The sequence below is a fragment of the Prunus avium genome, chromosome 8 (genome assembly GCF_965620075.1).
Source record: "Prunus avium chromosome 8, drPruAviu1.hap1.1, whole genome shotgun sequence".
Classification (NCBI taxonomy): Eukaryota; Viridiplantae; Streptophyta; class Magnoliopsida; order Rosales; family Rosaceae; genus Prunus; species Prunus avium.
The window spans coordinates 39,269,772-39,284,156 of NC_142291.1; the positions used below are offsets into that span (position 1 = coordinate 39,269,772).

General features: G+C 38.9%; 4 protein-coding genes across 5 annotated transcripts; all 4 read left to right on the forward strand.

The window, feature by feature from the left end:
• The first annotated feature begins 4,534 nt into the window (after window positions 1-4,534).
• On the forward strand, window positions 4,535-6,663 carry LOC110761847 (protein VAPYRIN-LIKE). The gene has a single exon (XM_021964428.2). It carries the CDS (start codon window positions 4,923-4,925, stop codon window positions 6,327-6,329), a length of 1,407 nt encoding a protein of 468 aa, XP_021820120.2. The 5' UTR covers window positions 4,535-4,922; the 3' UTR covers window positions 6,330-6,663.
• A 962-nt stretch (window positions 6,664-7,625) lies between these two features.
• Window positions 7,626-8,433, forward strand: LOC110748008 (histone H2AX-like). The gene is made up of 2 exons (XM_021948054.2): window positions 7,626-7,905; window positions 8,018-8,433. The coding sequence occupies exons 1-2, from the start codon at window positions 7,702-7,704 to the stop codon at window positions 8,237-8,239; spliced, it is 426 nt and encodes a 141-aa protein (XP_021803746.1). The 5' UTR covers window positions 7,626-7,701; the 3' UTR covers window positions 8,240-8,433.
• A 391-nt stretch (window positions 8,434-8,824) lies between these two features.
• Window positions 8,825-9,722, forward strand: LOC110761834 (histone H2AX). The gene is made up of 2 exons (XM_021964414.2): window positions 8,825-9,127; window positions 9,315-9,722. Exons 1-2 carry the CDS (start codon window positions 8,933-8,935, stop codon window positions 9,534-9,536), a joined length of 417 nt encoding a protein of 138 aa, XP_021820106.2. The 5' UTR covers window positions 8,825-8,932; the 3' UTR covers window positions 9,537-9,722.
• Window positions 9,723-9,868: 146 nt separating this feature from the next.
• On the forward strand, window positions 9,869-14,039 carry LOC110761833 (uncharacterized). 2 transcript variants are annotated; one of them, XM_088245250.1, is made up of 12 exons: window positions 9,869-10,344; window positions 10,443-10,651; window positions 10,749-10,837; window positions 10,932-10,988; window positions 11,219-11,327; window positions 11,462-11,563; window positions 11,654-11,718; window positions 12,194-12,297; window positions 12,401-12,465; window positions 12,913-12,967; window positions 13,270-13,408; window positions 13,608-14,039. In XM_088245250.1, the coding sequence occupies exons 1-12, from the start codon at window positions 10,287-10,289 to the stop codon at window positions 13,738-13,740; spliced, it is 1,185 nt and encodes a 394-aa protein (XP_088101376.1). In that variant the 5' UTR covers window positions 9,869-10,286; the 3' UTR covers window positions 13,741-14,039. The 2 variants fall into 2 exon arrangements, with proteins under 2 accessions (XP_088101376.1, XP_088101377.1); XM_088245251.1 differs by having other exon boundaries at window positions 13,270-14,039.
• Window positions 14,040-14,385: the final 346 nt, after the last annotated feature.

Consider the following 14,385-nt stretch of genomic DNA (forward strand, 5'->3'; position numbering starts at 1 on the left):
ATAGATTTGAGTTCAATCCATTTTATCCCTTCCTTTCCTCGTAGTTGTTGGCAAAGGCTGGAACCTGGAAGGCATGTTTTGGTCAATAATAGAAACGGATAAGTTTATTTATATGATTCTCACGCTAATTAAAATGGAGGAAAAATTAGTTCATTTCACTCAATTCATGCAAAGAAAAATATGGAGTTCAATCCATGTTGAGATAATTTTATTATTATTCAGAAAATGCGAAAAAGAAAGGAAGCCAATTACGTTCAGTCTGTGTGTGAATGGACACGAAGACCCAAAAAGAAAGCCATGTACAATGAATGAGGATGTTGGAAGTGTGATCAAAACAAAGAAACCACCTAACAAGTAAGAATGTGCATTGAATTTGTATTTGAGTTAGTATTGGGCATTGAGATAGATTCTCTCTTCAAGTAAAAACAATTATGCATCATCATGTGTCGTGTATCATACTATCATGTTATCATGTTATCATGTGTCTCAATGCATCGTCCCCAAATTTTCTACTCATCCATCTTAAAAGGTCGTGGACCACGCTTTATTATTCGTTAGGTAATACCAAACTGTTAACAACATATAATTTGACATGTAAAGTGAATAATTCATTTCAAATAAACCGGCGGGTATGATGGCTTTGTCATAAGCAACTATCATCCATGACAAAATTATCTTTACGAGATTCGATGAATGTTTATTAGCTACTTTGTTGATTAAAATATTTAGCTATATGTGCATTTATAAGTATCGTTCACATGCATACATGAGTTAAGCCAATTGGGTTGCTTTAACTTTGGAAACTTTATTAGTCATTTGCTTGCTTCAACGTACAAGGAACGATCCTCAACCAGAAAATGAAAAAAGGCCTTTGGAGCAAGCTTACTTATACTAATTAGTATGGATAATTCATAATTATCAGAAGTTGTTACGTAACTATCAAGGCAGCCCAATTGGCCACTGAAGATGATGGTATATTTCATTTGTTTTTTTTTTAATTTCCTTTTTTGGGGGGGTTGGAAAAATAAAATAAAATTAGTGAAATGGACAGATCTTGCAAACTCACAAACTCTTCCTTCAAGATAATATAATCATATGCCATGGTTTCAAACTTTGTTTAGCGTTTGTATTAATTAAAGATGATGGATTCAGTCAGAGCACACATTGTCAAATATAAATTACTTAAATTAGCAGTGAATTTCCAATTCAATGGCAATAAAAAACGATGATCAGGGGTGATGATGATGACAGAGATGACAAATTTATGAATTAAAAAAACAAAAACAAAAACCTAACCAAGAAGAAAACGACTATGGCGAACCATGATGTGGTTCCCTGCATTGAGTACAAGGGGTGTGTGGGAAGGGAAGAATATACAAATATGTCTGGAGACAGTCACAGCCTATTTTGTGGGAATTTCACAAACCAAGCTTCAATGAATTGGATCAAATCTTTTTAAAAGTTTGAGAATGCTTGCTTTTGATGAGTAATTCCAAGTTTTAAAAATACCGAAAATGGATCTGTCAAAATCTGGGAAGGAAAAATAGACTTGTCCCAATTTAGTTTATTGGCGCTTGACAATGCTTAAAAAAGGGAAAGATGAAACTTTTTTCTATATACTAGCCTATCCGCACCCGCTTTTGTACTTGCAAGAGGCTTTTTTTAAAAAATAAAAAATAAAAAAGGTAATGGGTAGTTGTGTTCCATAAAAATAGAATCCATTATCTTATTATCTTTTTATTTATTTTTAATATGAAAAGTGTGAATTTACTATATTATCCTCATTTAATTAATAATTTCAATTCTTAATGTTTGCATTAACCAAGGGCATTTTCTGGTATTTTGGATATTTTACCATTATCTGCCTTTTGCTTTATATATATAGATTTCAAATACCATTTTAACTTGGAAATATTTTTACTCATTACGTTAACCCAATATGTACTCTCACCACATTTCTCATTACTAATTATTTGACACATGTTTATGGGCATAACTACAGTTAACTCCTTGTTTTATATTTGTGGAATCATGGTTATGCCAATAAACACGTGTCAAAGAATTTTTTTGATTACATAAGGGGGTTTCGAACCCGGATGCCTGTTGGAAGGAGGGGGAAAAGATGCTACCAAACCACCGCAGGTAAACCCCATTGGCTATGTCAAGTGTATTTTTTTGGTGAAAAAAGGGGGCAAAGACCCCCAGAGCAGCAGCAACAAACCTTAGCCAGCGCCTCGTGTCAAGTATTTCGGTTTCTATAGTTTGTCCTTGTTTTTTCTTGGGCTAGATCTAAGAGCAAGTCCACCCTAAAAGGCTAAGGCAAGGCAAGAGCTGCCACTATTCATATGAATAGTGGCAGCCTTGTCTTTTTTGGTTCTACCCCAAAAGGCTAGGGCAAGGGCAAGAAGAAAAAAGGATTATGCAACAAAATATAAACAATTTAGAAATGTAAGAAATAAAATGATTATGCAATAAATAAATAAATATGGAAGAAAATATAACAAATTTACAAATGCAAGAAAAAAAAATTGATTACAATTTACAAATATTGGAAGGAGAAGAGTTTGTATGAGGATTTGGTGTGGAAAGTGAATAAAATTGTTATGTATTTATAGGGAAAACATCCATAATTTTTTGGTATTTAAAAAAAAACAAGAATTTTTTTTGGATTTTTTAATTTAATTTTTTTTTCACTTGCTTACGTCAGCGTGACATCAGCGCTGACGTCAGCGCCTTTAGGCTTGAGCCCAGGCAAAATTTGCTTGTGGGCTTGCCCAGGCTGGTGGGTACCAGTGCTTGCTCGGACTAGTTTTGTTGCGCTGTAGTGGGATTTGGGCTCTCGACGGGCCTGTTACCAGGGCAAAGCCCCTGCGCTAGACATGCTCTAAAAGATGCATATAAGGACTTCTCAAAAAGTCACTCATTCTAGGACTTCCAGGAATCACGCATCCTGGATCTAAAAGATGCATCTTTGGTAACATAACAGAGCAGCAAAAATGAGCAAAATAATTTGGTTGTTTGGTTGGTAAGTCTTTGTCAGATGACAGGCTTTTAGCAATGGGGTTTTCTCTTTTTTGGATTGGGTAGCTTAAGGCCCATATTATATCACATGTTACAAACACTTGGTGACGAGTCTGTTCAATATGGGCCTAATCCTCAAAATTACTGCACAAAAGATGAGGGCTTAACATTATTCAGCAAATGGGCTTTGGGTCAAGGACTTCAGCATCGGCTGAAGAACAATGCAGACTAACTTACAGCAAGTCCAAAATCAAATATTTTTTTTTTGAAGTCCAAAATCAAATTTTTTTTTTTTGAAGTCCAAAATCAAATTCTGTGCTGCTAAAACAAGTTAAAAAATAGCAAATAATCCAATCCAGGCCTCATCATGAAGAAACATTTTCATGTAACGGAAATAACAATGTCTTATTATCTTTGATTAATAACACAATAACACGTGAGATAATATTTCTACGTGTCATTATACTACTGACTGGAAATAGCTAAACAGTGCTATTCCCATTTCATGATGGTATAAAAAAGTGACACAAAATCTTGGGACAAAAATCAAATCCTGCAACTTCAGAAGAATATGCCAAATATGCTTCTGATCTTCTCTCTCATGTTTTTGTTTTTTGGGTCTGATCTTCTCTCTCATATTGAGCCGAAAATCACTACATCGATTCATTACTATTAGAAAGAAAAGAACAAACACGAAATGCAACAATACAAAAACCAGGTTGATGACACTAATTTATACCATAAAAAAATTGATAACTATTGGGTTGGTTCAATAAATTGAATAAACAAAAGAAACAATAATGTATTTTTTATGGGCATAAGCATCCGATGAATGAGTGGTCCATTTATAATGTACATTTTTATATTTTGACAGCATCGTATTAGGTTTTAACAACATAAACTAATCCAAATTCACGGCATTTCTCATTAGTCAAAGGGCAATCATTGTCACTTGAGCCCATGTAAAAATGTCGACACTCCAAAACTGTTTTGCAAGAACAGGTAACACGGTATATCTAGTAGCATTCTTGTCTTACAAATTACAATCAAGCAATGCATGCTACTTGCTGCTGAGGTTTCAAAACTACTTTACTTTTTTTTTTGTTACAAATGATATTTTGAAGGAGAGGACTCGAAGATAGAATCTCGAATGCAGGAATAACAATTCATATTCACTCGAGTTATAAAACACCAAATTCTGACCATTCAACGAGCACTACATATCATTGTTGAAGAAGCAGCTAAAAATATTAGGCTGCGATGAGTCAGATCCCATTTAACGTTAATGATAATGTTATATTTTCAATCATACGCCATAGAATAGTAATTTCCGCAGCTGAGCATCCTTATCAGCTGCCTAAACTTGGTGGTCTCGCCTCAGAAATTTATACAAAATGATCCGACTCTTTGTTGGAGATTTTATGAGAACATGGAGCCTGCTAGGAAATCCACCACACAGCCTCACCCACTTGGTCATCAAGTTGAAGTTGGAAGTTGAAGTTTCAACACTTAAAACTACGGAAAATATGTACCTCAATGTCTCGCCCCTCTTGCAGATTTCATATTCATATTCATATTCAAACAAAGCCAACAACTACGACTCTCTCTCATTGTCAAAGTCCCCACCTCTCTCAATTTCTTTACAAACCACAACCCTAAACCAACCATTAAATTAGTCCAACCATATAACTTCTCCAATAAACAATTAAACTCCCACAGAAATATTTAAAAAAAAATTAATAGTACAACTTTTGAACGAAAACGAAAGTAAAAGATCACCCCACCTTCCCAGTCTCCGTTTTCAGCTTCTTCATTTTGAATCATTTCCCATCAAACCAAACCTTCCCCAGAAAAACAGAAAACAAGAACACCAGAGGGGTTTTTTCAGTTTCAGTTTCGCCATGGACAGACTGGTGAAGCCAGACGTGAAAGAAGTTGAGCTCAACTTCAAGAGAGACCAAAAGTGCAGCACAACGTTCAGGCTAAGCAACCTCATGCACACCATGTCTGTAGCTGTGTCTCTTACCACCACAAACCCATCTCTTTTTTCCTTTTCTCAGCCCTTCTCCATAATCCCACCGCTCTCCTCAGCATCCTACAGCCTCCTCCTCTCTCAGCCGTCTGATCAACCCCCTCCCCCTCATGACGTCATCAACGTCAAAACCTCCATGCTCCCCACTGGCAAGGCGCATCAGGACGATCTCCGCCGTCTGTTTGCCAGGCCTGGGCCCCACGTTTTCAGGGACGCCACCATACCCATCGCCTTCGTGGGTCCACATGTGGTTGAATTTCTCATTTCCCAGCAAACCCGAATCTCGGATTTTGATTCTTTCTTCAACAAAGCGATTTCTGGGTGTTCTGGATCTGACCTCACTGCGCTGCTCAAACCCGCCATAGCCTCTGGGAATGCCAACTTGGTTTCTGACCTGATTGACGCCGGTGCGGTTGTGAATCAGAGAAATTCGGATTCTGGGTCTTTGCTATCTCTTGGTGTTGGAGCCGGAAACGTTGAAATTGTAAAGGTTCTGATAGCCTCCGGCTGCGGAATTGGTAACAATTCGGCCGACATGGTTTTGCACGAAGCGGCGGCGATAAACCGGGTCGATTTGATTGAGATTTTGTGCAAGAGTTTCGCCGGGATCGACCTGAATTGGGTCGACCCGGAAGGTCGGACTCCGATCCACGTCGCGGCGGCGCACGGTCACGTCGAGACGTTGAAGTTTTGTATTTCGGTTGGAGGCAATGCTGAGGTTTCGGACTGTGAAGGTTGGAGCCCTCTTCATTGCGCAGCGGAGAAGGGTCATTTGGAGGCCGCCAAGTGTTTGTTAGATTGCTCCAATGGCAAGTATGCCGTCACCAGAGATGGAAGGACGGCTTTTGACATAGCCGCGGCTAACGGGCACTCAGGCCTGCTCGGTGTTCTGCGTTACGACGACGTTCTGCACAGGGCGGCGAGGTTGGACGATGCGCATGGGTTGAAGAGTTGCCTTGCGGAAGGGGCAGATGTGAATGGGAGGGACCAAAATGGGTGGACCCCTTTGCACAGGGCTGCATTCAAAGGCAGGATTGAGTGTGTGAAGGTGTTGCTTAACCATGGTGCTCAAGTTGATGTGGTTGATGATGTTGGGTACACCCCGCTGCATTGCGCGGTTGAGGCGGGGCACGTGCAGGTTGCTCTGCTGTTGGTTGCTCATGGAGCTCGAGCCAATGTGAAGAGTTTGGAGGGTGTGATGCCTATCAATTTGGACCGTTTCAAGAACCACCCAGCTCTTGTCCAGCCTTTGTGTCATGAAAAAGAGCGAGTTTGAAGAGCTGATATCGTGAATATTATATTGTGTTGTTGAATTATCTTGTTATGTTATGATGCATTATGCAATCCAATGTGTATATAGTTATGTCGATTTTCGGATGTTTGTTGTATAATGTGGGATGATGAGTTTGAATGGTTGGGATAGAGAGAGATATGTAGGAGTTGTAATTGTGTTTCCCCTCCACAACCATGTTGTAAAAGTGAGTAAAACTCCCATTTCTAGGGAACCACGATGGCCTCTGATGAAGCTTCAGCTCAGTCTCATATGTAACTTACGGCGAGAAATCAAGTTTTACAAAGCACCAAAAATGACCTGGGATTTTTGTTTCAAATTCAATCATGCTTGTACAAGCCTTTTATTTTCTTCCAAACTTGGACATCCAAGAGTCACTATGTATGCGGATCTGATTTCAGGTCAAACTGATTTCATTAGAATGCAAATCGCAATGCACCTACCTGAGCTAACAATTGTTATACATTACAATTTACATGCCCACAAATCCACCAACAATCACAACTATGAAGTTGGTCTTGTCGGGCATGTGGGAACAACGTCTATCCTAAGTCAGATTACAAAACAATTGTGGAAAATGTCAGCTGAAAATTTCTCAGAATTATTTGATCAATGACTTGAAACTCTACTTAAACTATATTTGGTTCTTAATTCTCATCGGCTGGTATTGGACGTTGAAAAATCGACATGGAGTTACAAAGTTATTCTTGATAAAAAAAAAACGATAGTATTTTATTGATAAGATAAATAAAAATATTTATTTTTGTAACTTATCAATTGGTTGGTTCATTCCCCAACCAGGGTTTAACGATCAATTCAACTGAATTTGAACGTACCGGCCACGAAGGAATGTGACTATTGAACTATATTATAGACTTTATCTAGAAGAACGATGTGGAAGCCAGAGGAAACAGCCCATGAAATTGGGGGTTTCATCGAATGTGGTCAAATCCAAATTGGGTTTCCAGACCACATTAAGAGAAGCCCAGATAAAAACTAGTCAATTGTTTGGATTGGGTCAACCTCAACCCACAAAACCATGACTTAGACCAAGTATAAGCGAAGCCCAATCCGGACGATGACCCACAGGATACGACGACGTCGTTTTTCGAATTCGAAAGTTACAGTCGAACTAAGATTTCAGCTCGCGGGCTCGAAACATTTCAAATCTATACAAATCATCTCCATACACAGCCACGTCAGCCATCCGCGTGAAACCTCACCCAACCAATCAAACGCTCTCTGGCACTGACCCTTCCGTCCATATAAACCCACACGGTTGAACCTTGAAGGCATCTCCAAATTCCAAAGACGTGAATTTTTTCAAACTTGAATTGAAATTCCCAAATCGAGAACCATGAGCTCCACAGCAGCAGCCACCACCAAATCAGGCAGAGGCAAGGTTAGAGGCACCAAGTCGGTCTCAAGATCCCAGAAGGCCGGTCTGCAATTCCCGGTCGGTCGCGTCGCCAGGTTCCTCAAGGCCGGTCGGTACGCTCAACGAGTCGGCAGTGGCTCCCCGGTCTACCTCTCTGCTGTCCTCGAATACCTAGCTGCTGAGGTACGTCGTCGTTTGAAGGCTGTTATATTAACTTCCTTGTTCATTTGGGGTTTCTCTTTCTCTTTTGTGGGTTATTGTTGGCTAACTGTTTGATGTTTTGGGTTGTGCTCAGGTTCTGGAGTTGGCAGGGAATGCTGCGAGGGACAACAAGAAGAACAGAATCACTCCGAGACACATTCAGCTTGCAGTGAGAAATGATGAGGAGTTTACGAGGCTTTTGGGGTCTGTGACGATTGCTAATGGAGGTGTTCTGCCCAATATTCATCAGAATCTGCTTCCAAAGAAGGGTGGCAAAGCAAAGGGCGAGATTGGTTCTGCTTCCCAGGAGTTCTAGGGTTGGTAGATTTTGTTGTTAGGAAAAAGAAGAAAAAGAAAAATTTGAGCCCCTTGTTCGGTTAAGGCTCTTGCTTTTTGATGGGTAGTTTAGATTGTTAGAAGGAAGTAATTGTAAAGCTTTGCTTCCAGGAAGATAACCATGTTGTATTCTACTGGAGTTTATATCGTTCAGTGCAGATTCTAATTTCCAAATTTGGTTTTGTCCAATTACATCTGCTTCTTGTTTTTGGTTAGTTTTATATTTTTTGTAGGTGCACAAATTTCTGATAATAATCAATCTTGCTAAGAATTTGTCTCCAAAAAAAAAAAAAACAACAAAAAATCTTGCTAAGCATTTGCCGTTGTTATTTTGATGTTTGGTTTCCACATGGGCCGGGCCCAGTATGGAGAGAAAGTTTGAACTTTGAATCAGCGTCGCACTTTTCCAGCTTCCCTCGTTTTACCAAAGTTTCCCTCTTTTTTCAATGCTCGTGAAAATTAAATTTCCACGCTGGCAATCCGCGGCAATCCTCCTCAACCAATCAGAGTAAAGCATCCATTCACACCCCACTACCCTTCCCTTCTATATAAACCCATCCTCTTCTGCAAACCCTTACGCATCAGACACCTGCAACCCAGAGCATCACACTCTTCATCTCATTTCGATTTTCTCTCCTAGGGTTTCAGATTCAATCCCAATTCAAATCCCAGTATGAGTTCGCCGACTTCCAAGGGAGGCAGAGGCAAGCCTAAAGCTTCCAAATCCGTGTCCAGGTCTCACAAGGCTGGCCTCCAATTTCCAGTTGGCCGTATCGCTCGATTCCTTAAGTCTGGCAAGTACGCCGAGCGAGTCGGTGCCGGCGCGCCGGTCTATCTCTCTGCCGTTCTCGAGTATCTCGCTGCTGAGGTTTGTTTTGTTAATCCGCTGCTTTGGATCGTTGTTTTCTTTTATTTTCTTGGTTCTATGGGTTGTTTGGTTACTGAGAAAATAATTGTTATTGCAAATGGGTTTTGATCGGAAACGATTCTGATCTTTGATTCTTAATCTCTGTTTGTTTTAGTGAACTAAGGCGTTTGATTTGACTGGGTTACAGGTACTTGAGCTTGCTGGCAATGCAGCCAGAGACAACAAGAAGAATCGAATTGTTCCAAGGCATATTCAGCTGGCTGTGCGTAACGACGAGGAGTTGAGCAAGCTTTTGGGGGCTGTTACTATTGCTAATGGCGGTGTTTTGCCAAACATTCATCAGACTCTGTTGCCGAAGAAGATTGGTAAAGGGAAAGGAGACATTGGATCTGCCTCTCAAGAATTTTAGAGCTGCTTGTTAAAATTTGGGGACGATTTGTTGTAAACACAAACTTTGGGAATTTTGGTTTAGTAATTATCATTGCGGAGTGAAATTGACTGGCGTTTTTTATGAGATTTGTGGTACTTATCGGTTGAGAAATCAAATTGAAAATATAAATAAATATGGGGTGATTATCTTATTTTAGCCCTTTTATCCCTTATTTTGTTATTACAAAAGTTATAAATCCACTTTTAATTTTGGGAAATGGAAAAGAAAGTGAGTGTATTGATGGAAAATGGTTTTTCTTGGCCAAAATTAATAGGAAATAGTTTAATAAGATATGAATAAGGGGAAATGGTATGTTAGTAAACAAATATTTGTATCAATTATCAGCACGAAATCGTTGTTAATGTAAAAATAATTTTATTTGCGGGTGTTTTTAGTAAACAAATATTTTGTATCAATTATGTGGAGGAAGGAGGAATTTTATACTTCGAAAAATCGCTAGACGTCTAGGCTTCTAAGCCTAGGTTTTCTTTAAAGTCAGAAAAAAGGGCAAAAAAAAGGACCCGACGCCTAGGCGGGCGCCTAGGCCCATTTTTCGAACATTTCATTTATATATATATATTTGAAAATTAGCGATAATTCCGTTCTCTTTTTATCTTATCCAACCCCTGAAAATCCACCAAACTTGCGCCGATATAGCAGATACTTTGATTTTTCTCCTTCCCGTTACACTCACAGTTGACAAACTCAAAGAGCTTCTCAGGCGAAGCAATGGCGGTGCCTCTCTTCAACCTCGCCCCCAATCTTACAGTTTCAAAGCTGTGCTTTGGTTCAACTCTATTTCTTGCCCATGTCTACTTGTGCCATTCTGTACCCTCTGACTCTGAGTTTGATTCTTTGGCCCTCCCTCTCATTCATTCTTCGCAGGGACGATGACTTTCGGCGAGCAAAACACGTTTCCGGAGTCCTTTGGCCTCCTCGACCAAGCTTTCCAGGCCGGCATCAATTTCTTCGACTCTGCAGAAATGTATCCAGTGGTTCAGCGAGCCCAGACTCAGGGTAGGAGCGAGGAGTACCTTGGCCGTTGGATTAGAGAGCGCAGAGTTCCTCGAAACAGTGTCGTTTTGGCCACCAAGGTTGTAAAGTAGCTCTGAGAGTATCAGTTCATGCTAATAATGGTGTGCCAGCTTGCTTTTCACTTCTGATGTGTGAAAATTTGTTCTGATATTACAGGTTACGGGACCGTCCGGGCAGATGACTTGGATACGAGATGGCCCCAAGTGTTTGAATGCTAAGAATATCACCGAGGCCATTGACGGCAGGTTTGCTCAAGCAAACAGTTCGTAATTTTGCTTCTGTTTACACGCTTCGTGTTATGCTGTGCTGAGTGATGAGTTATGTAATGTTTAAATGCAGCTTAAGGCGATTGCAGACAGATTACATTGATCTTTATCAGATTCATTGGCCTGATCGGTTTGTATGTAGATCCTTCCTTTTAGTGTTTTGGGATTTTGCTTTCACTTTACTCTAAATTTGACAATGGGTGTATCCTTCGTTGCTTTCACATTATTTTTTCCCCAACCATATATGTTTACACCACCATAATTTGGTTGTCTTCACCCAGGCTTGTCTTGCTTTTTCCACTTTGTGCCTACACAATCCCTGTTAGTAAGACTTGAACTGATTAATGACTGTTTTTGTAGCTATGTTCCCATGTTTGGAGAAATTGAGTATGATCCAACCCGACAGTTTTGTTCGATTCCTATGGACGAACAACTTGATGCTCTTGGAAGAGCTGTTGATTCTGGTAAGGTTAGTTTCATACTGTTGCCTTTCTTCCCCTTTCTTTGATAAGTCATTTAGTTTGGTGACTTTTTCCTTTATTTTGCGTTGTTTTAAAAGCATAACATTCCCATGTGAATTGAACGGAAATGTTTGTTTTGTAGATTAGATATGTTGGTCTCAGTAACGAAACACCATATGGGGTGATGAAGTTTGTTCAGGTAGCTGAAAGGGGTACTCGCCATCCAAAGATTGTCTCTGTGCAGGTTGTCTATTTGATCATTGCACTCTCAGTCAAATGCTTACTGTATTGTTGCTGTTTTTTGGACTAATGCAACTTATTGTCTATTTGATAGAACTCATACAGCTTGCTCAGTCGAACTTTTGATTCTGGGTTGGCTGAATGCTGTCATCATGAGAGGTATTCAAAGTGTTGGTTTTCAGAAAAAGTGAATAGCTGAACAATTAATTATTTCATCTGGTATGAAATGATAGGGAAAGCTTGCTTGATTTGTGCATGCCAATTTCTTGATGAAGTTGAAGTTATGTTACTTTTCCTATCCTGTCTTGAGCAGTTCTTGAAGAAATTCAATTGAATATTCTTGCTAATTAGTAGCTTGAATAATATAAAATTAGTAACTGGAATTAAAATTCCAACAGAGAACATGAGAGTCACTTTAGGGGGGTAGGGATTCTTATCTTAACATGCATTTTGGGTTTTCATTTTTTATGGCTTTCAAACCTAGGTAAGCCATTGAATAAACCTTATTCAAGGGAGTTTCCGAGTCAGTTATATTGAGTGGTAAAAAGATCAATTTAATTATATTATTTATAAATGAGTTGCTGCCACTTCATGTAATACTAATGATTTTCTGTTGGGCTATTGAATGTTTTAGGATCAGTTTATTAGCTTACAGCCCCCTTGCAATGGGTATACTCTCTGGGAAGTATTTTTTGGCTGATGGGGGTCCTGCGGATGCTCGGCTGAATCTTTTTAGAGGTTAATTTTCAAATTGTTCATGTCATCTTTTGATATGTAGGAACTTTCTGCACTCTTAGGTGGTGATTTTGTTTCAATTGGACTGTCATGTTTCTATTTGCAGGTAAATATTCGGAAGGGGAATCCAGATACAACCTGTCTGATCACATCATAAGAGCAGCAGCCATGGTATGGATATTCTTCTGTTCACTTTGATAGGCCAATTGAAAGATTACGCTGAATCTAAGGTTATTTAGAACTTTGAATTCAAGTTAGCACAAATGCCTTTTGAAAACTTTGATAAAAATCTGGCCCTCTGGGTGAGAAAATGATAGTCATACCTTTTCACTGGTTTTGTTTCAATGTCATGTTTACGTCTTATTGGTATGATGCCCAGTGGTTAATAATATTTTTTTAAAGGCAATATATTACTTTTGATTAAGTGTATGCATGCATGCTTGGGTGTGTGGGTATATAGAAGCCTGTGTTTCTGCATCGGTGCCATAGAGATAATCAACATGTGACAGGCAATATTATCTCTAGTTCCAGCATTTGGTCTCTTTACTGCATGTTGTATTTATCGAATATTGCCTGTCACATGTTGATTTACTAATCTGCTTTTATTTCCATTCACAGGAATACATTGATATTGCAGGGAAGTACAGTGTTCACCCAGTATCTCTTGCAATAGGTTAGACACCTCTCCCTCCAATTCTTTATAGTTTCTTCATGTTCTTGTCCACGTTAGGACTGTGGTTTGGAGACGTTGTTGGAAAATGAAAAGTCACCTCTTTGCTTGTTCCTCTTCCCTTTTTCTCAACCTAGTTGCTGAAACCATACATACAGGAAAACACTGATTGCAGCATCATTTCCGCCTTTAATTGCTTGAGCTAATACATCTTTTATGGATTTGACATAAACTATGTTGTTGTCCTTAAAACTACAGATTTGACGATATTTATGTTTTATGCATTTCAATTTGTGATGTGGCAGCTTTTGTTTTGAGCCACCCCCTTGTTGCGAGTGTTGTGTTTGGAGCAACGAAGTCATGGCAACTGCAGGAGGTTCTAGATGGATGCAAGGTCGAGCTGACACCTGAAGTAATTACAGAAATCAACAAGATTCATGAAAGGTTTCCTAATCCATGTCCCTGATCAAAATTCATGCTAATTCTATTTCTTCCTCGTTTGAAATATTGTCAGAATGTCTGAAATGGATTCGCATCTCATCTCTGGTATATATTATTTGTAAATTCGTTGAATTGATAGTTAATGATGATGGATATTGGTCTAGAAAGTTGCTCAGAATCTTGTAGGATTTTTGTCTTCTAGAAATGATGGTGATTCCTCCTTCCAAGCATCCTGTAACTTAAATGCGCTTCTCATGCCAAAAAGTGGGGCCTCTTCTACATTCTTTCTGCCAAATTTCCTTCAATTTTGGGGCCATTCCGGTCTTTTGTCGTGACGGGCATTGACTGCTGTGAACAATGTAGCTCAGCATTGTGTTGTTATTAGCTTTTGAGCTACTTGTTGCAGAATGTTGAACAAGAACCCGGCGTGGAAAAAAAAGTCTTGGTAAAAAGTCTTTACGTTGTTACATACGTTATACATAAATACATGTATGGGCGGATATCTAGAAGACCAAAATGTACCCAATTTTTTTTTTTTTTTATTTTTATTTTTTATGAAATGTACCCAAAATTTGGCTTAACATTTCTTGTAGGTTTTTATGTTTCGCGTTATGTCCCTTGTCTTTTTTATTTTATTTTTGTGTTTACGATTTTTAATTAAAGATTAATATGTCGACATGTCTATCGTTACTTTATTAATGTTAATGAAATTATGTCGAAAATATATGGATACGGTTGGTTGACAACAATGATATCAACACATTATAGATGACATTAGAGATGTGATGTTATGAAAATGTGTATTGATACAGTTGATTGGCGCCAATAATATCAATAATTTGATGGGACGTGGCGTAGTTTTTTCTTCATTAGGACAATCTAGTGTATAAATTGCTCGTTTTTTTCCATTGTTACAATGTACTTGTATTAAATACGGACAATGTGGTACAAAGACAAAATCTGACGCCGTTGACTCAACG

Coding starts and splice junctions, on each gene's coding strand:
- LOC110761847 (XM_021964428.2), top strand. CDS start 4,923: ATGGACAGACTGGTGAAGCCAGACGTGAAAGAAGTTGAGCTCAACTTC.
- LOC110748008 (XM_021948054.2), top strand. CDS start 7,702: ATGAGCTCCACAGCAGCAGCCACCACCAAATCAGGCAGAGGCAAGGTT. Junction 7,906..8,017: donor TCGAATACCTAGCTGCTGAG/GTACGTCGTCGT, acceptor GGTTGTGCTCAG/GTTCTGGAGTTGGCAGGGAA.
- LOC110761834 (XM_021964414.2), top strand. CDS start 8,933: ATGAGTTCGCCGACTTCCAAGGGAGGCAGAGGCAAGCCTAAAGCTTCC. Junction 9,128..9,314: donor TCGAGTATCTCGCTGCTGAG/GTTTGTTTTGTT, acceptor ACTGGGTTACAG/GTACTTGAGCTTGCTGGCAA.
- LOC110761833 (XM_088245250.1), top strand. CDS start 10,287: ATGGCGGTGCCTCTCTTCAACCTCGCCCCCAATCTTACAGTTTCAAAG. Junction 11,719..12,193: donor GAATGCTGTCATCATGAGAG/GTATTCAAAGTG, acceptor TGAATGTTTTAG/GATCAGTTTATTAGCTTACA. Junction 12,968..13,269: donor CCCAGTATCTCTTGCAATAG/GTTAGACACCTC, acceptor GTGATGTGGCAG/CTTTTGTTTTGAGCCACCCC.